This window comes from Mustelus asterias, chromosome 6 (assembly GCF_964213995.1).
Source record: "Mustelus asterias chromosome 6, sMusAst1.hap1.1, whole genome shotgun sequence".
Taxonomy (NCBI): domain Eukaryota; kingdom Metazoa; phylum Chordata; class Chondrichthyes; order Carcharhiniformes; family Triakidae; genus Mustelus; species Mustelus asterias.
The window spans coordinates 112965466-112992863 of record NC_135806.1 but is presented as its reverse complement, the minus strand read 5'-3'; the positions used below and the strand labels follow the sequence as shown (position 1 = coordinate 112992863).

The following is a 27398-nucleotide window of genomic DNA, read 5'->3' as shown; positions in this document are numbered from 1 at the left end:
TTTGGAACTCTTGCATTTGTCCTGATGAGTGCAAGACAAAAAGCTTTCCTGCTATATATAAGTTCTGTATTACCATTCAACTATTTCATGTTCTTTGATAATTGAATTTCATAATTCTTCTTTGCCTTTCTAATTTTCTTCATTACTAATCTCTCCACATTCTCTCGTGTACACTCTCCCCTGCTGTCCATGCACTCAGTGCATGCATTTTTCCTTAATCTCAATTTTTCCCTTATGTCTTTACACATCTATGGTGCCTCATAGTTTGTTCCAGTATTGTAGCAGAATATATTTTTCCAGGACTCTGTTGAACACCATTTCAAATGTCTCCCTTTGGAATTCTGCATCATTGTTAGCCACATTTTGTCACCCATTTTATTTTCCTTAGTTCTATTCTCAGCCACTCAAAATCAGCTTTTCTCCAACCTAATATCCTGATCTTCAATCATATATATGTCCTTCTCAATTATTATCTTAAATTATATAGGGTGTGCTTTTCCAGCCCTGTTTGCAATGGACACAAATCCTGTTATGGCTGCTAACACTTGTGGGATTTGTACCAACGAGATTTCACAATGAGATGCTCCCACTGCCCACCGCTGGTGATGTAATCAGATTTACGTGCAGTGAGGGCATGAACCTGACTACCATCAATTTAAATAGATTTAAATATGCCTAAATGGCATAATGCCTTACTTTCCAGGCTCACTGTATGCTCCCTCACTGGCATGATGTCATGCCAGTGGGAATCACTACTGGTATCCAAAAATGGAAGCCAGTTGTGGTGACCACGCTGAGGGTACAGAGCTGAGTATAGCCCCTGGGTGATGAGGGACACGGCCGGGCAGTGTAACCTGACACTGCCCCCTGCCACTGCCAGGGGTGGGGTGGGGAACCCCATTGGGGGCTTCCCATTATTCGGGGGGGGGGGGGTGTGCTGGTGGTGGGCAAAGGGTTTGTGTCTGCATTGCAATGGTGGTGGTGGGGGGATAGAAACCTGCATGGAGGAGAAGGGGGGGAGCAGGGAGAATACCTGCATTGCGGGGGGCGGGGGTGAGGGCTTGCCTGCATTGTGGGGAGGGGAGTGGGCTCTGATGCTCTGATTCCGGTGATAATGGGGGGAGGGGATGCTTAAATTTAATTTGAGATTGGGGCACCATTTTAAAATCTCTGTGGAGCTGGAGTTTCTGGAGTCTTTAGGCCCCACCCTTCAGGAATGGCGGCACAAATTACATCACCCTGAAGTGTCAGACGATCTGGAGAGAAAACCTGCCTGTTCCTCTGGGGAGAAGCAGATCAGTTTTCAGTCAAAATCCGATAACTTGCCATTTTTTGGGAAATTCTGCACACAATATTATGGTTACTATTGCTTAGATGTTCATCTACTTCTACTTCTTCTATTTTCTCCTGCTCATACCCTACTATTAGGTTCAGTAGTACATCCTTCCTCGTCAGGTTTCTTACATACTGCTTTAGGAAAGAGACCTGTACACAATACAGGAAGTCCATTCTCTTATCCCCTTTCCCTACCACTTCTGGTTAAATAATTTAAGGTTTGTTGAAATTCCCATGATTATTATTCAATTTTTAAAATTAGTTTCCCTTAACTGTTTGCATATTTCTCCATCAACCTCACTCCCACTATCGAGACTATCCCTTTTAGTGTGACTGGTCCTTTATTCTTTTTAGATTCGCATGGAGTCTATTTCTGTCTTTCTGATAGCTGCGTCATTTTGTTCCGCTGTCATTCCATTATCTCTATTAAGTACTGTGTAGCTACTCTCTATCTTTTCTAAATATGTTATACTCTGCAATGTTTAATTCCCAAACCTGATTTTTTTTGTAGCCATGTCTCAGTAGTCCTTACTAATATCTGGTCATTTATTGTCCCCTATTACTTGGTTCATTACTGACAATGTGCATTGCTGTACAGACAGTTTAACTCATTTTTAATAAGTCCCTCTCATTTTATTTTTAACCATTTTTTTACACTTTTGATTTCTAAAGTCTTATTTATCCCTTGGCTATTTATATTTTTCCTTAGTTGAGTCTATCCTATGCACTCCTTTTGTGTTACATTTACAATTAGGTTTGTTTTATTTCTCACAAGCTCTTCTCCTTACGGAACTAAAATACTGCAGATGCTAGCCTTCTGGTGAAAGGTCAATGGCATGAAACATTAACTCTGTTTCTCATTCCATGGATGTTGCCTGGTCTGCTGAGAGGTTCCAGCATTTTGTTTTTATTTCAGATTCTCCCTTTATTTATTAGTTTAAAATCTTTGCCAAGTCCCTATTCTTCTTCACTAGGTGTCTGGTCCCATTTCGACTTAAATGGAGTCCATCCCATCAAAACAACTCCTTCCAGTCCCAACACTGGTGTCAGTGTCCCATGAAACGAAGACCCTCCTTCCCACATCAGTCCTTCAGCCATGTGTTGATTCCCCCAATCTGCCTGCTCCTTTGTCAACTTGCATGTGGCACAGGTGACAATCCAGAGATTATTATCCAGGAGCTCGTAGTTTTTAAATTTGCTCCCAATGCGTGATACTCCCTCAGCAGGACCTCCTCAATGTTCTATCTATGTCATGCATCCTTGATAACTGGATTTCTCTCCTCTCTTTTAATATGAAAATCATGTACTGTGTGAATCAACTGTTCTTTTTGCTTATTTAAAACACTAGCTCTTGCCACTGCGGTAAGGCCACCAACAGCACTTCTACAGATGCGCAGAAATCCATCCCAAGTATGTGCTAGTGAGAAAGTGGCCACGATTTTCCTAAGAAATGACTAGTGTCATGACGGTGAGAAAACCGGAGCAATCTATGCCTGTCTGGTGCGGTCCGGACTGCAGTTGTCCCATGCTTTTTTGGGAGAGCTACGTGCCTCCTCTGGGAGGGGTGGGGCTCAAATACACCAGTGAGCCCAGCTACAAAGCAATCAGGCGCAGTGTTGGAAAGGCGCCCTGATCTCACAGTGCACTGGAAGACCCCCTCCCTCCCCCTATGGACATCAGGACCCCCTCCCTCATCATCAGCAGGTGGTTACTCCCAGTGCACCATGTGGGCACTTCCAGTGTGCCAGGTGGGTACTGCCCAATCATGTCCCCAACACCCTTGGGCTTCAATGGCCTCCAAGCGCCCCAGCAGAGCCATCATGCCTAGTCTCTGCTATTGGAGACCAGTAGCAATTTTTGTCGGTCTCACGCCGGGCCCAAGCATCAGAAGGCCCAGGAGGTGGGAAATCCAGCTTCAAATGGGCAACGCATATTAAATGCTACTTTAAATATGTTAATTGGCCATGTCCCCTTTTCTGCGTGTTCCGGTTTGCGTCAGTAAAAAGAGACCAGACGATTGATGGGCGGCACGGTAGCACAGTGGTTAGCACTGCTGCTTCACAGCTCCAGGGTCCCGGGTTCGATTCCCGGCTCGGGTCACTGTCTGTGTGGAGTTTGCACATTCTCCTTGTGTCTGCGTGGGTTTCCTCCGGGTGCTCCGGTTTCCTCCCACAGTCCAAAGATGTGCGGGTTAGGTTGATTGGCCAGGTTAAAAAAAAAATTGCCCCTTAGAGTCCTGGGATGCGTAGGTTAGAGGGATTAGTGGGTAAATATGTGGGGGTAGGGCCTGGGTGGGATTGTGGTCGGTGCAGACTCGATGGGCCGAATGGCCTCCTTCTGCACTGTAGGGTTTCTATGATTTCTATGATTGCAAACTAATTGGTGCTGGGCACGAAACTGGTTTTTAGGCCTGCACGCAATTTTCCGGGATTGGCGCGATCTACGTCAAGTGGGGCGACGCTAGAAAATCGCCCCGAGGGTGTGGAATTGTAAACTTCTCAAGTCACAATATCTTATGATGACCGTGCATGTGCCCTGCTGCACACTGTCCCTATAAAGATGGTGGCCCCACATACGTGTGCCGGTGGTGGCCCCACGTGTGTGCTGGTGGCAGCAATCCCTGCCTATTTAAAAATGGGCTTTGCTGAACCAGAAAATGGCTGCTACAGATCATATGGCTCACAAAATGGGCCACAGTTTCTGGAAATTTCAACAGCAGTTACAAGGACAAAAGGACGCCATTCTCATCCTTATGTAAGAACCCATTATAATCCACAAAACCAGAGGACTATAACGAAGAGATAGACATCGAAAATCATTATACCTGCAATGGCACTAACAGTTACTATTTCACACCTAGGACTGTGAGGTCTATTTCACAAAGGAACTATTGAAAGGAAATGGATATCATTTGCATCTTTATATGCTTACTCCTCCACTAAGACAATATCTACCCGAAACAGGATCGTCAATATTGATAATGATTCTTTCAGAGGCTAATGGCTGGGACATTACAGGCCATGAAACAAAAGACAGGTCTGGACCCAGAAAAACATCTCTTTATTAAATCACTGTGGGGGAAGGAGGTTATACAACTCATGTGAAGGGGTAGGGCCTGGGTGGGATTGTGGTCGGTGCAGACACGATGGGCCGAATGGCCTCCTTCTGCACTGTAGGGTTTCTATGATTTCTATGATTTCTCTGATTGCAAACTAATTGGTGCTGGGCACGAAACTGGTTTTTAGGCCCAAAAAGGGTCATTTCGATCGAAACGTTGGCTCTATTCTCTCCCCACAGATGCTGTCAGACCTGCTGAGATTTTCCAGCATTTTCAGTTTTTGTTTCAGATTCCAGCATCCGCAGTATTTTGCTTTTAGCAACACTCCAAGTTGGCCAAGAAACCTGCAACAAGTCTCAGTCCTTCAAAGCCTGGTTTATTTGGAAGCCTCTGAACATTGCCTGCCAGACGGACCATGTCTATGCACAGAAAATTGTCATCCACTTTAAAGGATTTTGCCTTGCTGTCTTCTGCCCCGAACTCATTGGAACTTGAACTCTCTATGAAGGGAACCTCCACTCTCCCCACATTGCCTACTCTGGACTTCGACTTTCTAGAATCTGGAAATCACATGAACTAATATCTATTTGTATGGCTCTTTTACTGTTAAGCTATTCATAGTCGTATAACTTCCCTTTTCTATCCCCCTTTCTGTATATTTATGTATGTGCTAAGTTGAAAACATTACCCCAGGTTTGAACGTGTGAATAAACTAACCATTGATTTAATCATAAAGAGAGTTAGCTACAGGTCACTTTAGAAATTGGACTTCACAAACTGAGCTTATTTTTAAACAATTAAAAACACCTTCACTTACCGAAAGTTAAGAGAGGATAAAATAGTTCAGTCTCCCTCTTTCCTTTTTTTTAAATGATGTGAAGATGCCGGCGTTGGACTGGGGTGGGCACAGCAAGGAGTCTCACAACACCCAGGTTAAAGTCCAACGGGTTTATTTGGTAGCACGAGCTTTCAGAGTGCTGCTCCTTCATCAGGTGAATGGTACTTGATGAAGGAGCAGCGCTCTGAAAGCTCGTGCTACCAAATAAACTTTTTTAAAAAAACGCAGATCAAGGTGTCCTTTAAAGATGGCGCCCTGAACTCGGTGGAGCTGGCCTTGCCGGCTCTATCAGGCCTCACCCTGCCAGAGTGACAGTGCAAACCATGCCCCCAAATTCTCTGAGCACTGAGTGCCAGAGAATCTGGAGAGAAAATTCAACTGTGAAGCTGGTTTTCAGTCTGAAACAGACACTCTTACAAATTTTGGGACGATTCCACCCAAAATCTTTGTTTGCGTTTACCAGGCTATTGGAGTAATGGAGTGGAAGGATTGAAATTCCAAATGTCAGCAAATTCCTGGACCATGTTCACCAATCCAAAGGTGACTTTCCCACTGTATATTGTTTTCTTTTCATTAGGGTAACTTGGCACTCCTCCCAAGGCCCAGGACTTTCCTTGGGACTTTCTGGCCCTTTCAATAAATACGCCAGCACAGCTGAACCGTTAGCCAGCAAAAGCCATGTAAACTGTGTGAGCTTTGCATGATAGGCCAAGAGATTGGTGGGATTCTGTTTCCTCATATGCCGACAAACCTTTCCTCCATTTATTTATTGAATTGAATTTTAAAGGGAACTATTTAATCTGCGTCTCCCATCCTATCAAATGGTGTGTTCCAAATCCTAACCACTCATTGAAAAGAAAGGTTTTTCCATGTGCCACCCATGGTTCCTTTCCTCTTCACCTTATATCCATGTGCTCTGGCTATCAATCCTTTGGCTACTGGAAACATATACTCTTTATTTACTTTATCCAAACTGTTCATGATTTCAAACACTTCAATCAATCTTCTCCAACCTTCTTTGCTCTAAGAAGAACAAACCTCATTTCCCCAGTCTATCCATGTAACTTGATTCTTTGTTCTCCAGAACTATTCCTGTAAATCTCTTCTGTACTTCCCCGAAGCCTTCATGGTCTGCCTTAAAGTGTGAGACCCAGAATTGGATATAATACTGTAGCTGGAACCAAACCAGTGTTTATATAGCTTAACTAGGAAATGATGTGGAGTGGGGTAGGCACAGTAAGGAGTCTCACAACACCAGGTTAAAGTCCAACAGGTTTATTTGGTAGCGCGAACTTTCAGAGCAGTGCCCCTTCATCAGGTGAGTGGAGAATTGGGTTCACAAATTTGTGAACGCAATTCTCCACTCACCTGATGAACGGCCAGCACAGTATTTTCAGCTCCAGAGAGATTACGTTTCCAGATTTTCCCCGTACCAGCCAGTGACGTCACGAGGTTCATGCCCACAAAGGGCAAGAATCTTGTTTTAATAGATTTAAATACACTTTCATGTTATGTTCCAGTCCCATTGACACATAACCCCTCCTGACTGAATATTCAAATCTTGCTGACGTTACATCAACCTGGCAGTGCCAACCTGGAACTTGCAGACATGGAGGGGAGCGGGCAGTGATGGCGGGAAAACACCGGCGATATTTCCGTGGTGGGGGGGGGGGGGGGGTGAAGAGTGTGCTGGGGGTTCGGGGGGAGCCCTCGTTTCCTCCGTGGGGCAGTGGGGGATGTTATTTTTAGACACGGGTTCTCTGTGGAGCCGGCTTTGTCGGCGCTATCAGAATCTACCCTGACGGCAAAAAGCATACTCACTCATTTGTTTCACTCTAAGAGGCTCAAGATTTGGAGTAAAAAGTGGTTGGTGCATTGGGATAGCTATACGTTGGTTAACAGTCTGAGCCTGTTACTTTGAGAAAACCTAAGATTCTGCCCATAATCACTGTTATAATGGAGGGAAATTCAAACAGGTAAATGAGGAATAAAATTAGAAAATGCTGGAAAAACTCATTAGGTCAGGCAGCATCCGGAGAGAGAGAAACAGTTAATGGTAGGAATTTAACGATCTTGGCAGTGGACCTAACTACCAACTGGAGAGCTGGTGGCAACTCAGACACAGTTATTCCCTCCCCACCACCCCCCGCCCCCGCCCCCCACAGCCCCACCCCATGACCCAAATTAATACCACTCAGGGACTTAATTGGTTGGCAATGGGGTCCTTGGCAACTTCAGGGGAATTTATTTCCCACCTCCAAGAGTTGTCAGCCAATCAGATCAAGGAAGAACTGTCCACTACTGGCCCTGTAGTAGGCACAGGCTAAAGATCATCACTGGAGACCAGGAGGAAAGGGAAATGAGGCGGGATTGCTGGGGTCATTCAAGTAGGCCCTGGTAAGGGTGCGATGTGTTCAGTTCAAAGGTAGATGGTGGTTTTCATGTCATGATACGGGCTGCCAAAGTAGGAGGACTGCCCACCCTCACCCACCCCTCCCCACCAGGCCTTAGGTACACCTGCTGGGGTATGCCCATGTTTTGGCCTCTGGCTGAAAGGTTATCCTTGACCGTTCCCATCTGGAATGATCATGGGGGAATCAGGAGGGTGTTGTGGTCTTCACTCTAGACCTTTCCACCTTACTATATGCTCCACTCCCACACCCATTTTCATGCCCTATTGCCTCCCAGTCTGTCTCTAGAAGCAGGGGGGAGCATTCAATTCTACCCAAATTTTCAAGACCTTTCCCCATAATTGAAGAATGTTCTGGTGAAAGAAAATCAATGTGAAACATTAACTCTGTTCCTCTCTCCACAGATGCAACCTGACCTGCTAAGTATTCCCACTATTTTCTCTTTTTATTTCAGATTGCCAAAATCCACAGTATTTTTGCTTTTGTATTGGTGGCCTGGGACATAAGGATTGTAGTAAAGTTTCTTGTTATTCCGACTGACTCTCACAGCTGAGAATTATTTTTGTTTTTCATGCGTCATCATTCTCATCCTTATCCCTCACCACCTCCATATTGTCCTCCACTAAATGGAATGAACATCAAACAGGTCCTACAACTGTTGGGCAATCTGCCACGTCCAATAATCCACCCAGATGAAGAAGATGGGAGTTTACCTCTTGGCATCTGAGTTGTTAATCCATTGCTACAACTACGAAGCTATCACACTCCACTGCATGGGGCAATACCTGTTGTAACTCATGCATTCTATATCTGCTGTGTTCCAGGGCAATCCTATCCTTATTTCTCTGTGCTGATCTACAGTGGACCTTCCATTGGCTGGTATATTCTTGTTCTCAGTTAGAAACTCCCCTGCACTCCATTTATTTCTGGGGCAATACTTGCAAATCTTCCCCTTTCATAGAACTAACCAAGGTTGTGTATTCAGGGTAGCAATGGATGATCCACCAAAGTTATGCTGGAGAACACCTGTGGAAATCCAATGCACATGAAAGGAACCTGATTGGCATAAACGTATGATACTTGCACCCAATTGAGGCAATTGACTCGAGAAAGCCAGTAGCGAAACAGCACTGAACTCACTGCGGGACAGGACTGGAGCAGGAAATTAATCTGTTCCACTTTATTTCCCGTAATGCTCAATTTCTGAGTATGAGTTTCCCCTCAAGTTTCGTCCAAGCAAAATAGTCACTTTTCAATTTACCTATGCAGTGGCAGAATGTCGCAAAAGCTCCCCATTAATATCCCGAGCAGGCAAAAATCAGCTTATTTTCTGACATTTGAAGAAAACAATATTAACTAAAAACAGATTGGATGCATCCCTACCATATATACCACTAGGTATGAAGAATTTAATTGTTACTGTAAATCATTAAGTTCGGCTCAAAAAAGTGAAAATGGAAACAGGTTTTGCTCTTTCGAAAGGGGATTCAGTAATCCTTACTGAACACATCACACCAAACTGACTCATTTGTGCCTGTGACAGGATTGTACAAAGCTGAATGGAATAAACTGAGCCTGTTACCTTAACACTGGTGTGGCTGGTTTGGGTCTCAGCTTCAGTGCAGTTGCTGTTTTCCTTCTTCTCTCGACGTGAAGAGGTACGTGTTGCCCGACTCTGGTACGCCAGCACAGAGGGCAGCGACTCCGCAGCGTCTGTCTTGATGAAGAAGCCATGGACTGTTGCTGCACCTTGGGAGATGGTGGTGGTCTGATGTGGGGAATTTGATTCATCAGAATCTCTGCAGTAAATCACTCCACTTTGAGAGACATGGATACTAGGAGCACAGCCCATCACTCTCTGCTTAACTCCAGCAGTTGGCTGGGCTTTGTTTTTTTCTCTCCCTCTCTCTCTTTGCCACACTTTCTCCCAGTCAATCTCCCACACTCTCCTCCTCTCTCAATTGCACCTTTTATCCCCCTATTCTTTCTCTCTTTTTCAATTCTAAATCTTCCCTTTTGATCTTTTGTCTTTTTTCCTGTCTTCCCTCTAAAATTAATTATCCTTTTTCTCCACCTCTCGCTTTCCTTGCTGTCTGTCACTTTTCCCTCCTTGCTCCTCTTGAGCCCTCAATTAACATCCTTTGTCTACATCGTTAATATTCTGTGAGCCCAAAGGCTTTCTCATGCTCCTTTTTATCAATCACTGACAGGGTTTCACACAAGACTGTGCAGCGATAGCATCCAGAAAATTAATTTGTTGCCACTGTTCAGAATGAGTGAACCTCGGAATCACTTGGATCTTCTGTTTTACTCCTCAGCAAAGACGATAGTGGTATTAATCCACAAGAGGGAGAAAACGTCTCTTGAAAACGTCTATGATTCATGTGAATAATCATCTGCTCTCTTTACTTCACCACAACGCTCCCGTTAGAGGCTGCGATTGTAATTTACTATTGGTGACGTCAAAATAGTCCTTGACCTTTGACCTGGTCTCAGAGGCCATCCTGACTTCCCGTTAGCAACATCTAGGTACTTTACCTCAGTTACCTGACAATATCATAGCAGCCCTGGTGCAGATAGATGCATCTTTCAGCTTCTCCATGGCATGTTATCGCAGCCGAGATCCCTGCTGTTACTCAGACTCCAGAGGCTAATTGGTCTCTCACATAAATCCAGCTGACAGAATAATGACAGCTGGGTAGCTTGTAAAGATTAGACAGAATACTAACTCTTTCACTTATGTTAAAGGCTATTTGACTAAAATAGTGCCCTGTGGCAAATACATAATTATATTAAAAGATCAGATTTCCTATTTATCTAAATGCGCATAAAACTGAGAAAAGCCGACTTGTGTAAGCTCCCACAATTATATCCAACATGCTAAATGAATAATGCATTGAACTGCAATGCCATTTCAGGATGCGGTCCGTTTAAAAATGAATGATCTTAAAGCCTTCCGAAAACCTTTATGCATACACACTGGTCATTTTGTTATCCAGGCAAGGAGCTGCCACAAAGCACCGGAAGAGGAGGGGCAATTCCAGTCCAGGGATGCAATATTTAAAGGGAAACTGTCTGACATTATTATCAGTTCCCAATAGTGCCAGGAATATTCCTTTAATACAGGTATTATTTCATATAAAAGACACTGTGTTCTCACATGGCATTGATTGCAACAAAATACTCTTGTATTCTTAAGTAGAGCATGATGATTTTTCCACTGTTTTAAAAATTCCAAGTTCGGGAACAAAGCAAATCAAGTGACTGAGGGCATGCCTGCAAATAGGCCAGGAATTTCTGGTCCCATCACTGATGGGCATTGTTGTGGTTGGGACAGGGAAATTTGGAAAGTTGTTGCGGCTCCCGCCCATAACAATACCTGCTGGTGTCGGGGCCAGAACATCCTGCCCATAATGTCAATACATTTGATACCTGCCCATTGCTCAAGCCTCTCCTCAATATATTCTTGGGTGAATCTGATGGGGAGTTCAGGCACTGTCAGGAAAATCTCCTGTAACATGGAAAGTTGGAGATAAGTGGCTGGGGTTAGAACTCACATTTGACCCCAACATTGGGATCGCCACCCAAAATGCAAAATCCAACCTCTAGAGTGAGATCTGAACTTTCCTACTCAGAAGTCAAGTTGCTACCAACTAAAGCATGGCTGACATCAGTCATAACTCCTGGGCTTCTAAGGCAGTTTACTGGGCAAAAATGTCCCTTTAAGATCTGGCACTGTGGTAGTAAGTTTTCATGTGAAGAGTTCAGGAGGTCCTATTATTTAATTTTATCCTATTTGATTTTTCCTTGTTCTTTCTGTGATGGAATTTGTGGTCAAAGCTTTTAATTTTTGAGACAAAACTTAATTGAAAAGGAAAAGGGAAACTAAGAAAGAAAACTGAACCTCCTAATTGCAAGGAAACTAGCCCTGAGACTGAGAACTGGAAACCAAAACATCTGGTTGAAATTATATAAAAGAAAGCAGCCTTCCAAGTTCAGTAGGAGCTGATGAGTCTAATGGTGTAGTACAAGTAGGCTGACGAAGAGATTCCAGATCCAGAAGCCGATAATGAGTAAATAAACAGCCCCTGCAGCTCTTTCTGTCACTAGAAGGTAACATTGGTGGATCTATACCATTCAGACCAAATTGAGGAGGTTTGGCAGATGTGTGCCATTTTTGGTGAAAGCCGCACCTATGAAAATTGGGTCGGTTATGTTGCTTTTTGCTGGAGATTATATTACATCTTAGAAGAAGATTCTTCATTCGGAAGTCAGTTTGTGATTGAATTTGATGACCTAAATGCAGAGTAGATGCTGAGTCTATTCATAAGATTTGTCTTAGTTATATCTGTAAGAAGCCTAACAACACCAGGTTAAAGTTCAACAGGTTTATTTGGTAGCAAAAGCCACTAGCTTTCGGAACAGGCTGTCCCTTCATCAGGTGGGTGGGAGTTCTGATCACAAACAGGGCACAAAGACACAAACTCAATTTACATGGAGAGCTGCTGGCCTCTGATTGGCTGACAACACTCAGAGGGGCGGAAAAACTGCTTCCAGTCTATAAACAGCCAATCGGCCATTTAATATCTGCAGGCCAGCCATTGTTTGCTTTGGCAGTTTCTTCCTGAACTTTTAAGTCCTGGTGCCCAGGGACCACAGCACTCCTTAAAATCCAGCTTTATATTTCAAAAAGCTCTTCGTTGGCTGCTTGGAATGATCTGAGGTTGTGAAATGGGCTGTATAAATACATGTACTTTCTTTTCTATTTGTTTTCCAGTGAAATTATCAGTACAACCATTTTCACTCTATATATTCGTGGGATTGAATATCTCTGAGTTGGTGAGTGGAGTCAAAGCTCAAAACAACTGCAGCCTCTTGTCAATGTATTTTTTCTTTGCAGAATGAATCCATTTTCAACACATGATTTCCATATTTCACAGTTATTTGTTAGACATTTGCTAAGAGAATGGGCCAGTTGTTGTTTGTTTTTTATCTTTTTGGTGTCTCCTTTGCAGCCAACACCAGAATTTCTGAATACTTTGGAAATAAAGGTAAGTTATGTTGCTGATCACTAAGATGATCCTGGCCCCTAGCAATCAAATCTACTTGAGGGGTGTCATGGTGGGGCTTTCCCTCCTAAAAAATATACATCCCATGCAAGAAAAAGTGCCTTGCTCGTAATGATTAGGTCAGCCACATAGTGAAGGTTCTGGCTCAAAAGCAGGAGACATTTTTCAGAAAGACGTGACCCTGTTTCTGCGGGGCAGATAGATGGCACTTCAAAAATTCTTCCATCGAACATGTTCTTGGCAGGAGGCCTGTGTGGCTGGCTGTATAAGACTATTCCTGAAAATTGGGTCAAAGGTGAAAAATCTGATTGTGGATCTCCTTGTGAAGAAACATGTTGAGGGCACTTGTGTTCCCTCCATCATTCAATGTTGATATTTCACAACAGAACCTCAAAGTTCAGTTAGGAAGGAATAAAAACTCATGCACTGCATTTAAGAACATTATCCAAGCGTCGGAGTGGTACCTACTTTTATCTAGTCACCATATTAACAGTGTTTTCAACATGCCTCTGCAAACTCCCCATTACTGAAACATAGGATGGAACCTTGTGCCCAAAATAATCATGGACTATTTCTGGGTCCCAACTTTACTCTAGCTGTCAGGGCACCCCATCAGACTTTTAAAACTTTAGTGTGTTTACCTGTCTTCAAAGAACAGAACACCTGTGTATTAATACCGAGTGTCCAGTTCGTAGCATTGAAAGAACACTGAAGTAAACAAGTTGTGCCTGTTTCAACACCAACCCAGAGAAATGTTCCTGGAAGGAGCCAAATAAGGAGGTCACCTCCGGGTCCAGTGTCCTATAAACGTTGGTGGGTAAATTCTGGGAAAAATTAGAGCCCTATTGCCAAGATTGGCATTGCCGCCACCCGTTTGGGACTGTGAGGACACCTCCATTTTGAGGTGCCCTCTGATGAAGCTTTCAATTTAATCATGGCCATATCTGCCAAATCAGTATTGCATGTTCACATTGAAAACAGACAAAATATGCTCTACTCTTTAACATCTTTCTTCAATGAGAGAATAGTCCAAATACAGGTTAAGCTTGTGGTGTATAAGGCATTCTTCCAAACAGTTTTCTTTGGGATAAAATTAGTAGTCACATGGAAAAATGTGGATTGATTAAGAAGAGCCAGCATGGATTTCTAAAGGCAAAATTGTGTTTAACTAATGAATTAGACTTTTTTGAGGACCTAACAGAAAGGGTCAATAAGGATAATGCTGTTGATGTGGTGTGCATGGACTTACAGAAGGCATTTGACACAGTGCCACACAACAGACTTGTGAGAAAAGTTAGAACTCATGGAGTGAAGGGGACAATAGCAACATGGATACAAAATTGGCTGAATAATAGGAAGCGGAGAGTAATAGTTAGTGGATATTTTTTGGGCTGTAGTGATGTTCCCCAGAGGTTGGTATTGAGACCCTTGCTTTTTCTGATATATATTAATGATCTAGATCTTGGATCTAGATCATTAATTATCTAGACAGGGCACAATTTCAGCATAACCTCAGTGCCATGTGGCATGCTTTCAGCATGACAGCGACACCCAAACTAGGACACTGCATTCTGCCAGTCACCTTGATTTCCTGACACTCTGTACCAGGCTAACTCATCACCAGCTGCTTAAACCATCTCCTTCTGTGCAGGTCTTTGACAGAGATGTGTTTGCCACAGGCAGATGACACAAAACTTGGAAGTATTGTAAACTATGAAGAGGACAGTGTAGAACTTTAAATATCATAGACAAGTTGGTGGAGTGGACAGATAGGTGGAAGATTAAGTTCAATGTGGAGAAATGCGAGGTGCTGCATTTTGGTAGGAAGAACATGGAAAGACAATAGAAAATAAGGAGTACAATTACTAAAGAGGTGCAAGAGCAGAGGGACCTGGGGTATATAAGTGATCATTGAAGGTGGCAGGAAGGTGGAAAGAGCAGATAATAAAACATATAGTATTCTGGACTTTATTAATAGGGGAATAGAGTACAAGAGCAAGGAGGTTATGCTGAACCTATACAAGACATTAGTTAGATCTCAGCTGGAATACTACAAAAAGTCGTGAATGTAGCCCAATCCATCACGCAAACCAGCCTCCCATCCATTGACTCTGTCTACGCTTCCCACTGCCTCAGCAAAGCAGCCAGCATAATTAAGGACCCCACGCATCCCAGACATTCACTCTTCCACCTTCTTCCATCGGGAAAAAGATACAAAAGTCTGAGGTCATGTACCGACATATCAAGAACAGCTTCTTCCCTGCTGCTGTCAGACTTTTGAATGGACTTACCTTGCATTAAGTTGATCTTTCTCTACACCTACTTATGACTGTAACACTACATTCTGCACTCTCTCGTTTTCTTCTCTATGAATGGTATGTTTTGTCTGTATAGCACGCAAGAAACAATACTTTTCACTGCATGTTATTACATGTGACAATAATAAATCAAATCAAAAATTCTGGGTTGGACATTGTAGGAAGGATGTGAACGCATTGAAGGGAATGCAGAAAAGGGTTACAAGAATGGTTCCAGGGATGAGAGATTGGAGAGATTGGGACTGTTCTCCTTGGAGAGAAGAAGGCTGAGAGGGGATTTGATAGAGATGTTTAAAATCATGAAGGGGATGGACAAGAGGAGATAGGGAGAAACTGCTCCTGCTCATATAAGGATCAAAACTAGAGGGCACAGATTTAAAGTGATCTTGAAAAGAAGCAAATGTGAAATGAGGAAAAACTTCTTCACACAATAAGTGGTTCGGGTCTGGAATGCACTGCCTGGAAGTGTGGTGGAGGCAGGTTCAATTGAAGCATTCAAGATGGCATAAGATGATTACTTGAATAGAAATAGTGTTCACGGGAATGGGGAGAAGGCAGGGAAATGACACTAAATCATGATGCTTGTTGAGAGAGCCGGTTCAGACACGATAGGCGAAATGGCCTCCTGCTGCACTGTAGCAATGCTGTAAACTTATGATTCTATGTCCCCTTTCTTGATGTCCCCTTCATTCTCTCTATCCATCCCATTTCTTATGTCTATATGATTTTCCATCTCTTTTCACCCACTGTACCAATTTATTTCTTATACTTGTTGTAGCCACAACCTCTTACTCTCATTCTTACTGGGCACGATCTAGCGGCCCCTTTCGCAGATCACATCATGGTTGCTAAATCTCCCAAGTGATAAAACATGATTTGCACTGGTATGATCTCAGTTTAAGATAGTCATCCTGGCCCCAAACCCCCTCCTCCTTGCTGGTGACATGACTTCCATAAAAGTAGATACATTTTGATATAATTAAAGGACGTTATGCTGTAGCTTCAGCCTACAATGCATCCTTTCCCCCCATCCTCCTGGCGGCAAGAAGTGAAAACCAGTCGTGATGACCATGCCAGGGGTTTCAAGGGTTGAGGGACAAGCCTCAGCATTGTCCCCTGGCAGTGCCCCCGGCAAGTCCTGTGGGTTAGGTTGATTGGCCATGCTAAATTGACCTTAGTGTCAGGGGGATTAGCAGGGTAAATGTGTGGAGTTATGGGAATAGGGCCTGGGTGGGATTGTGGTCGGTACAGACTCGATGGGCTAAATGGCCTCCTTCTGTGCTGTAGGAATTCTATGATTCAAAGCCACAACATAAAAGAAAAATAGAGCAAAAAATCATGTACGACAATGGGAAACAGCATAAATAAGAAACAAGCAAAGGTTTCATTGAATGGCAGAGCAGACTCAAAGGGCTGAATGGCCTATTTCTGATCTTACGTCTTATAGTCTAAGATAGAACTCCAATTTTCTGTATTAAGCTGACCTTTCTCTTCATCCTACCTGTAACTGTAACACTATATTCAGCATCGTATTCTTTTTCTTTTCTCCTATGTACCTCATGAACGGTATGTTTTGCCTGTATGGGGTGCAAGAAACAATACTTTCCACTGTATCCTGGAACATGTGACAAGAAAACAAATTACAAGTCAACAAAACAGCCAGACAGTAGAAACAACACTAGCTGGTCTCCTGGAAACTGGTCATTGTTGCACCCACTGTGTGTTTGCTTTATTTGCTTGTGTGGCCTTGTGAGTAATTAGATACAAAGTCTCCCCATACATGGTTGAAAATGTGCTATGCCAAATGAGACTCAAAGGTTTCAATCTACCGACTGATCCCTGGCAACAACACGAACCACATTTTGCCATTTCATCAATGGTGGATGCAGTGGCAAGCTGAAAGGAACCATTTGAGGTGCTCTTTAGAGATTGAGGCTGACTTGTATTGTTAGGGACATATTGAAGACATTTTACCCAAATTTAAACTGTGGGCAGAATTTTCTGTTGCGAAGGCTTAGGGTGTTGGTCGGTGGAAAGTTTGGCATGATTTCCACGGCTCTTCCGCTTTTCAGCTCATTATTTATACATCAGCAAGGAGCTTGTCAAATTTCATGGCAAGGTGAGCAGTGATATGTCTGCACCACCGTTACTCAGGGTCGAAAGTCCTGGCACTATATTTACCTAGGGCCAGGGAGAGAAATCATGCCCCCACCCCCCACCAGTGCTTGTCCTGTTTTTGGGCCCAATAATCCACCATCCCCACCCCACTCAGCCACTTTAACCCTTCTCCTCAATCATGCAAAATATTGGGGGTGATTCTCCCACCCCGCCATGCTAATTTTCTAATGCAACAGGGTGGGAGAATGTCACGGCCGGGCATGCATGTGATTTGCACGCGCATTCCCGCCGCGAGCGCATCTCCCACTGCCAGATTTTTGGCGCCTTCAGATCTGCGCTGCAAACCGGCGGGAAGACCAGTTATTTTAATCTCTTTTTAATATAATTGAAATGTAATTAGAGGGCCTGGGACTGAATTCTCCGGGCCTGCTGGCCTCTCCCACCCTGCCAGAGCATTTCACTCTAGTGGGGTTTACAATTGGTCCCCACTTTCGAGGAACTATGGGGCGACCAAACTGAAGTGAAGGGGGCGGCAATTGGGGACCCCAGGGGGTCAGGCGGCAGGGAGGGGTGGTGCCTCCTGGCATTGGCACCCTGGCAGTGCCAGCCTGTGCCCCTGGCACTGCCCAAAGGGCAAAGTGCTGATGCCCAGGTGGCACCTTAGCACTGCCCATCAGGCCGTGGGGTGGGGTTTATTGGGGGGTGATCGGTGGGGGTAGGGGTCCCGCTGCAGTCAGGATCGGTGGGGGAAGAAGCAAGGCCAGCGATCGGGGCGGGCCAAGAGGGGGAGGGTCGGGGCTTGCCCGGGAATGGTTGGGGGGGTAGAGGGGCAGCACTGCGGAGGTCCCAGCCTGGCCATTGATCGAGCTGGCCAGCAAAGAGAGAGGCTGACAGTTCGGGGCCACTGCACACGCGCAAAGTCCCACTGGTTTCAGTTCCTGGGTGTGAATAGGCCCCGCCCCCTGAAATCTAATGCGATTCACACTGGTGGCCTCTGCATTGCACAGTGTGGGACATTCTTTTGTCAACTTCCACTGAAAAAAAAAGTGTGAATTACTTTAGTTTTCCTGTGAATTCGACACTTAGAATTTTTTTGAGAGAATTCCGGCCATTATTTTCCCTTTCCAGATTCACCAATCAATTCACCAAACAATCACAGAAAGATCCATTAAAATTATCATGTCCATTGTTGGCATCATATATATATCTATATATTTATATATAATATATTTGCAGCATGCATCCTTGATATTAAGAGCACCAATAATTTAATGCAGTGTTCGTTTGTGTGCTTGCTATGGGTGATCCCACCACAAATATTACACAAAACAAAAGTACAAATGTAACTTTAACAGCATTGTGCAATATTGTTAATTTGACATGAAATTATCCTCTTAGTTATTTATAACACTGTACAGGTGGTAATACTGATTTTGTAGACTGACTCAGCCCTCATGAACATGTTCTGCACATTGCACCATGTGGACATGATGGCAGTAAATTCATATTTGGACGAAAAATTCAATACTTGCAACCCAGATAAACTGTACAAGATCTTTCCCGATCTGAGGAGTAAAAAAAGATTTTCTTCTGTCTGGGTGCATATTATTCAATATAATTATTCTATACAAGGATTGTAATTGGATTCTATTTTATCAGTGATCTTACTGGGTTGAAAGATCAAAGGATTCCTGAGCAACAAAATGGAATGATTGAGCAACATATGTCTTCACTGTCAGTGAGAAGCTTTGGAGTCCATGGATGACTTTGTGCAATAGAATATTTAAGAGGCTAAATGAGGGTTCACAATTGTATATTGTTTTCTTGATCAGCAAGTCTAAAGACTCTGCTGATTGTTGCTTCTCACTATAATATATTTTCAACAGCCACAATGCAATGTAACTTGAAAACAATATTTTAATACCTCAAAAAACTAATTAAAAGCACCAAAATAGAGTGTGATAATGGCTAAATGGACAAAGGCACAAGGTTAAAGTCAATGCAAAAATACTCTTCAGAATCATGTGCCGTGTAAAACAGATTACTGATTCACTATGAACCCATTGCACACTCCTGTCCTGGCAATTTGATCACTTCAGGAAAATATCATGCTTTTGCAATGGAATCTGCAGTTTGCAGGATCAATGGGGGAACGTGTTGAGCTGTTGTCTGAACAGTTCTGTCGAATGTTCTGTTGATTTCAGACCCTAACTGAAAGAGAAACTGAAATCTCAGGGTTCTGGGGAAACTAAAACTGGTTAAAAGATTAAAAAACAGCCCATCTGAGCTCAGATCACAGCAGGTTGAAGAAGCTGCAAGCTGGATCCAGGACCAGGCATTCAGTGAACATAAGATTGTTGCAGCTGTTTTTGTTACTTAAAATGAGTGGCCAGATTCAGCCATACAGTAAACAGGGTTGTCCCTGAGGGTTCAGATAAAGGTAGATCCACACTACCAACACCATTGTGAGCACAGCCTTTGGGGACTGCACCATTTTCGTGAAGGCTGTGTTCCTGGAACTGGGGTTGAAAGGGAGTGTGGCTGTTGAATAAGAATTGATGGCTAAATTATTGAAAAAAAGATGTGTGATTGTTAAAGTCAAAGTTATATTGGGTTTATCATTGGGGTTGTTCAATAAATTTGGTTCTTTTGGTTTGTTATCTTATGGGAATCATATCATGTCAAAATCAAAAAGAGATGAAGGTGTTGACTCTCTGGATGAAGTATTCGTCACGCCTTTGATTATATCTATAAACAGCAAATTGTCGCCTGTCTTATGGACATGCCTTACATAGAAATTGAGCATCATGGTAGCTATTAACCGAATAGTTGGCATAGTTCTGCAAATGATTCTCACCTGAAGTACAGTCCATGAAGGAAGCACCAAGCAACTCTTTCTGGGTAGGTGGATGCCACATCATAATGCAATACATTTTGGGTTCCAATCTGACATCCCTGACAACCTTTCTCTGCTGTCACTCATTCAGCTCTTAAAGTTAAGCAAACAGTGAAAGCAATACCAATCAAGTAGTAGTTCCTGTCAGCAGAACTCCTTGACACAGTAGCTTACTTCAGAACTCCACCAAACAAGAAGGTAGCTTCACCTTGCAATGTATCTTAAATCTGTAACAACCACAATTTGGAGGGATTAACACTGCAATCCTAAAGCAAATTTAGAGGCAATATCACACAATATATTCCAACCAGAGAGGAAATATGCAATGCAATGGACTCCACACACTGCCAGCTAGTATTGTGCAATTGTTGCCAAATGTTTTAATTATTCAAAGACCACAGTTCAAAATCTACCTACTTGTCTCTAAACTCTCCAGGTTTCTCGTCTTGTCCCCAAGTACTCTGCTGTTTGAAGGGTCCTTGCCAGCTAACTCATGTTAGTTCAAAAAGCTTGAAAGTAGCTCAAGCGCACCATTGTATAATGACTCAAATCTTAATTAAAACAATTTGGTTCTTAAACAGCTGAAGGCCAATTTATATACCCTCATTGGGGACATCATTATATTAGATAGCCTCCAGTTTATTTTTACTTTCAAAATTGTTACACTGCAAAGTTACAAAATAAGCATATAAGCAAATTCCACTCTAAATTTGCATTAAATAGAAGCGATTTGCGAGAAAAACTTAGCAAGTCTGACAGCATCTTTGAACATTCAAAGAAGAATCATGTTGGACTTGAAATGTTGGGGGCAATTCTCCTGGCCCACAGAGGCCATTTCACAGGCTCCCCGCTGGGCGCTGCGTTACCCACCCCCCCTCCCCTCCCCGTTTCCGGCACCATCAGCTCCGTGCCAGAAATTGGAGGGGAGCTGCATAATTTATGCAAATGAACATTTAAATATGTTTTAAATATCATTAGTGGAAGCTCAATCGCCGCATCGCTCCCCCTCCCAACCCCTGATTGCTGGGCTCCCAAACATGTCTGGGCCAGCCTCATACCCCCTGCCCCGCCTCGATCCCCCCCCCCCCCCCCACAGCAGTCCTGATCTCCCCCTCCACCACCACCAGCATCCCCGGCCCACGCCCCCCAAGTACCGATGGTCCTCCTGTACCCCCGACTCGCCTGTCAGGCCGAACCCCATACCGATGTCCAGTCCCGATTGCTGGCCTCCCTCCCTCAGTCACCGCCGAGTGCAGAGTGGCAGTGGGACCACTCCACCCACACCAATGTCACCCCCCAAAGGCCCTGCCCCCAATAGGCCCCGCCCCTTTGGCACTGCCCGATGCCCGGTGGGCAGTACCAAGGTGCCCTCTTGGGCATTGCCACTTTGTCCCTTTGGCAGTGCCAGGGTGCCAGGCTGGCACTGCCAAGCTGGCAATGCCCGGGGGGGGCAACCCCCCTTACGTCCGACCTCCTCGGGGGCCTCCATGGCCCTCCTTCACTCCAGCGGGGTCAGGCTGCCAGCTCCCCATAATTGGGGAGTTATTGTAAACCCCACTGGAGTGAAACACTCCTGGCAACGAGGGAGACGCTAGCGGGACCGCTAATGATATTGAAATGATTATTTGCATAATTTACATAACTCCGCACTGATTTCTGACACGGAACTGACGGCGTCAGAAATCTGGCAGCCGGAGACTCATGAAGGCCATGGCACCCAGCAGGAAACCTGCGATATGACCTCCACTTGAATCTCCCGGCCTGCTGCACCATTCCAAATTTGAAGTACAAACTTGAACTGCTGTAAAGATCCTTGCACTCTGATGTCACCTGACAATAGTTCAAACCTTTCAGTGGCATTATTTTCATAAGTTGCATTCTACTTAGAAGCTACTAGAAATAGTTCATACTTTTTAGAAAGCTAAATCTCTCTCCTAATTGGTACACATTCTGCATGAGTCATTATTCAAGCACTACCTATACTGCAAGTACTGTCTATGAATTATGTAGGTTTATTTTCTCATCAGTAATATATACAGGCAGTAATATCAAATGATAAACAGCTGTCGTCAAATATATATGGGAAATAGAATTGTGTCCACAAGCATGAAACAATCAGATTGAATTCACCAACAGTTAAAAAATGATAGAAATCAAACTGTGTTCTCTCCCTCAGCATCAGAGAGCGCATGTGTCACCATAGTAACTCATTCTTACTGTCCCAGTTCCCTTTCCATAAATAACTAAATAAACAAGTCCCCGCTGTCCTTCACACCAAACCCAGTGCTCTGATAATATAAGTTAACTCTCTCAATACTCATCCTCTGCACAATTTACAGAACAAATACCAAATGCAATTTCTATTCATCAAAAGCACTAATCAGCTGAACTAGGGTAATTCCCAGAGTACACGGTTCTCCTTTCTGTTCTTCAGGCTAAGCCCAGTGAACTAACACCAAATCAAGTAACAGACTGGATTTGGTTGTGGTAATGACGGTGAATATTTGCTGTCAGTACTGCTCTGAAACTTACAGCAACTTTTAGGACCTATGCATGCTCCAAATAATGTGGAAATCCAGACCACTGGTGGATTTGCAGTTGGGGAACCCATAAAATTTCTCAGGTGCCCTCCTTGTTGCCTGTTCTCATCATGTCCACAATTTTATAGCAGGGTGGTCGGGGTCAGGGTAGCCTGCCCACCTTCACTCCAACTGAGGTCTCAAGAGACCAATTATTGGCCACTTAAGGTCTGTTTCCTGCTCAGTCACAACCTTTTGGCTAGCAGTTCAAGAGTAGGAGCAAGACTGGCAGATTAGTGATAAATCAGAAGATTGAGAAAATTTTAAGAGCCAACAAAAGACAACTAAAAATAATTAAAGGGGGAAATTAGAATATGAGAGGAAACTAGCAAGAAGTATGAAAGCAGACAGAAAGAACTTCTACAAATTTTAAAAGAAGGACAAGAGTAGCTGAAGCGCATGTTGATCCCTTAAAGGTTGAGACTGGGGAATTGATTATAGGAAACAAGGAAAAGACAGGACAGGTATTTTGTATCTGTCTTCACAGTAGTAGACATGAAAAGCATCACAAGAAGAATAGAAAATGAAAAGGCAAAAGGAAGAGAGGAACAACACGAGAGAAAAATAGTATTAGGAAAACTACTGAGATTAAAGGCTGACAAGTCTCCCAGGCCTGATAGCCTTCATCCCAAGGTCTTAAAAGAAGCAGCTACAGAGATAATGGATGAGTGGTTGTTTTCCAAAATTCCCTAGATTCTGGAAAGGCTCCAGCAGGTTGGAAAAACACAAATATATCATCCCTATTCAAGAAAGGAAGGAGACAGAAAATAGGCAACTATAGGCCACTTACCTAAAGTCTATTGTTGAAAATGCTGAAATCTATTATTAAGGAGGTAGTAGCAGGACATTTAGAAAATCATAATACAATCAGGAAGAGTGAACATGTTTTCATGAGAGGAAAATCATATTCGAGTTCTTTGAGGATGTAAAAAGCAGGGTGGATAAAGTGCAACCAATAGCTGTAGTGTACTTGGATTTCCAGAAGGCATTCAATAAGGTGCCACAAAAGATAGGAGGTCCTAGTGTTGGGATAATATATTAGCCTGGATAGAGATCAGTCTACTGAGAGAAAACAAGAGTCAGGATAATTGGAGCATTTTCAAGTTGGCAAGCTGTAACTAGTGGGGTGCCATGAGGATCAGTGCTGTGGTCTCAATTATTTATAATCTACATTAATGAATTGATGTAACCTATTTCCAAGTTAAGATGGTGAGTGGCTTGGAGAGCCCAAGGTGGGGTACAATGCCTTATCTTGTCAGCCTCTCTTGTGGGAATCATGAATTGGATCCAGTTGGAATTTTAATTTGGTTTTGGAGCAAGCAAGGAATGGATTTGGGTTTACTCGGTCCACTCTGAACATTGGCTTTGAAACTTTAAGGATGGAGTAAAAAAAAAGCTGATAATATAAAGGTAGATAGAAAAACAAGTTGTGAGGAGAACAAAAGGCTGACTTTCAACACTTTAGTCAGCTTCCTCCGCAGCCATGAGACAGGATGAGGTGGGCCTTTCACACCAAATTCTCCAAGAGCAACCAGCCAATCAAATGGCCAACAGCTGTCTTGTCCCAGCACTACCACTGGGAGCTGTGGCCCATGTGGGAACTACAGTGAATTCCCTGAAACAGGACAGCCGAGGAGGACAGATCAAGGTAAAAGTTCATGGCCCATTGGGACAGATTTGAAGGGTAGGGGGAAAATGGGGAGGGCAATACATTGGTGGAGAGGGATCTCCATTGAGCACAGGGGGCCCAACAAAGAGGCAGTACAAAGGGATCTGGATTTTATCATACATGAATCATCAAAGTTGGTCTGCAGATGCAGCAAGCAATTAAGACAAGGAAGGCAAATGGAATGTTGGCTTTTATTGCAAGGGAGATAATGGGGGTGGTTTTACCCTGACGTTGCACTGTTTTCGGGCGCGATACACTTCAGAAGCAAAAACAAGAAGGCAGATTACTACCTGAATGGCTGGAAATTGGGGAGAGGGGAATGTGCAGCAGGACCTGGGTGTCCTTGTGCACCAGTTACTGAAGGTAAGCATGCAGGTGCAGCAGGCAGTAAAGAAGGTAAATGGCATGTTGGCCTTCATTGCGAGAGGTTTCGAGTACAGGAACAGGGATATGTTTTTGCAATTATACAGGGCCTTGGTGAGGCCACACCTAGAGTATTGTGTGCAGTTTTGGTCTCCTTTTCTGAGGAAGGATGTTCTTGCTCTCAAGGGAGTGCAGCAAAGGTTTACCAGGCTGATTCGGGGATGGCGGGACTGATGTATGAGGAGAGATTGACTAGGTTAGAATTGTTTTCGCTGGAATTCAGACGCATGAGTGAGGATCTCATACAGACTTATAAAATTCTAACAGACCTAGACAGGGTAGATGCAGGGAGAATATTCCCGATGGTGGGGGAGTCCAGAACCAGGGGTCACAGTCTGAGGATTTAGGGTAGACAATTTAAGACGGAGGTGAGGAGACATTTCTTTACCCAAAGAGTGGTGAGCCTGTGGAATTCATTACCACAGGAAGTAGTTGATGCCAAAACATTGAATGTATTCAAGAGGCAGCTGGATACAGCACTTGGGGCGAGTGGGATCAAAGCTTATGGGGAAAATACAGGATTAGACTATTGAGTTGGATGGTCAGCCATGATCATAATGAATGGCAGAGCAGGCTTCAAGGGCCAAATGCCTCCTCCTGCTCCTATCTTCTATGTTTCTAAAGCGCTTAGCACCGGATTTCCGGCGCAGTCAGCCTTTTGCCAGAAATGGGCGGGAGGCAGTAATGCATGTAAATCGATTTTAATGTTGTTTTACATCTGCTTAATGAGCCTGGTGCTCCATCGTCTGGGCCCGCTCCTCTTTACGACCTTGCCAGGATAGGTCCTTGCCGACGAGAAATAGACATGCTCCCCATGAATGGGGAGCAGTCAACTTGGCAGTGGGAGGGGAGGCGGGGCAAGTTGGGGAGGGGTCAGTGGGGGCAGGGCTGGTGGGGGTGGGGCCAATGGGGAGGGGCTAATGAGGGGAGTGGCTAATGGGTGAGGGCCTACTGGGGAGGGAGCCCGCTGCCACTCTACAGGGATCGGTGGGGGGAAGGAGGGAGAAGGGATCCACTGCCATGGGGTGAGGGCAGCACGTCCACGATCGGTGGGGAGAGGGCAGTGTGTCCGCAATCGGTGGGGGGAGGACGGTGGGTCCGCGATCGATGGGGGAGGGGTGGTCCACGATCAGTCTGGACAGCAGGGGGGTTGGCAGGGGCTGCATCTTAGGCTGCGTGCCCCCACGATTGCAGGGGTGGGGGGCAGCTGCTTCAGGCAGCCTGCACTAGCAGGGGCCTGACAGCGCTCTCTTTTCTGTCAGACCCCTACTACTTATAATGCGCACGTGCAGCATCAGCGGCCTGCACATGCACAGTACCTCCCTCTGCAGGGTTTCGGGTGAATTAAACCTCACCCACAAGCTTCTGCAGCGAGCAACAGGCTTACTGATATTTTTGCAGGCAGCGTGTGTACAGGGGGGCCTGAAAACACGCCCAAAAGACGGATCTGAAACTCTCCCAGTTTCAAGTTCGTCCAGCACTTAGAAATAAAAAGGTAAAATCGCCCCCAACGGGCGGAATTCTCCCAAAAAATTCTTAGTGTCGAATTTGCGGAAAAACTGGAGTAACCCACACAGGTTTTATCAGTGGAAGTTCGACCTCCTCAAGCCCCCCACTGCCTGATCACGGCCCCCCCCGCCGGCCATTCCCGGCACCCCCCCTTGTCCTGGAGCACCCTGATCTCCAGTCCCCCCCCTCTCCCCTGTGACGAAACCCCCCTCCCCACAGTGCAGACCACCCGGGAGGCAGACCCCCCCACCCCTCACAACCTGCCGCGGTGGGCCCCCCCCAGCTGACCTCCCCTGGCAGACCCCCCCCCCCAATTGCTGGTCTCCCTCCTACCCTGCCTGATCCCTGTGCAGAGCGGCAGTGGGATTCCAACCCCCACTAATTGCCCCCTAAGTCTCGCCCCCACCAGCCCCCCACAGGCCCGACCCCCGAGGAGGGCCCTGATTGCCCTCCTTCAATCCAGCGGGGCCGTCCCGACAGTTCCCTGAAAGTGGGGACCTATTGTAAACCTCGCTAGAGTGAAATACTCTGGCGCGGTGGGAGAGGCCAGCGGGTCTGGAGAATTCAATCCCTGGCCTGCTAATTACATTAAAAACAGATTTAAATTATATTAAAATCACTTACCTGGTCTTCTCATTGGTTTCCAGCACAGATCTGACGGTGCCTGAAACCCGGTGCTGGGAGATGTATGTAGGAATACATACGCGAATCCCACGCATGCCTGGCCGTGAGATTCTCCCACCCCGCTGCGCTAGAAAATTAGCACGGCGGGGGGGGGGGGGGGGGGATCGCCACCAATATATTAAAATAGTGAAGCCTTGCTACGAAAGTACAGAGCATTGATGGGACCACACCCAGAGGGTGGTGTACAGTTTTGGTCTCCTTATTTAAGGAAGGATATACTTATATTAATATGATTGATTCTTGAGGCGATGGGGTTGTCCTATGAGAAAAACCTGAGGAGGTTGGACCTTAACTGATTGGACTTGTATTGAAACATGTAAGATTCTGAGGGGCTTTGACAACACTGTTGCTGGGAGAACATTTCTCCTTATGGGAGAATATAGGATCAAGGGGCACAGTTTAAAAATTAGAGGTCTCCTGTTTAAAATGGAGATATGATCTTCCTTATCTTAATCTTTGGAATTAATCTCTCAGAGGATCATGAATCTTTG

General features: G+C 44.6%; 1 protein-coding gene across 1 annotated transcript in view; it reads right to left on the bottom strand.

The window, feature by feature from the left end:
• Window positions 1-9494, bottom strand: part of pde8b (phosphodiesterase 8B) — a 316839-nt gene extending 307345 nt beyond the window's left edge. The window contains exon 1 of the mRNA XM_078215444.1: window positions 9225-9494. Coding sequence (XP_078071570.1) covers window positions 9225-9494 — 270 coding nt within the window. The remainder of the gene's footprint in view (window positions 1-9224) is intronic.
• Between the last annotated feature and the right edge of the window lie 17904 nt (window positions 9495-27398).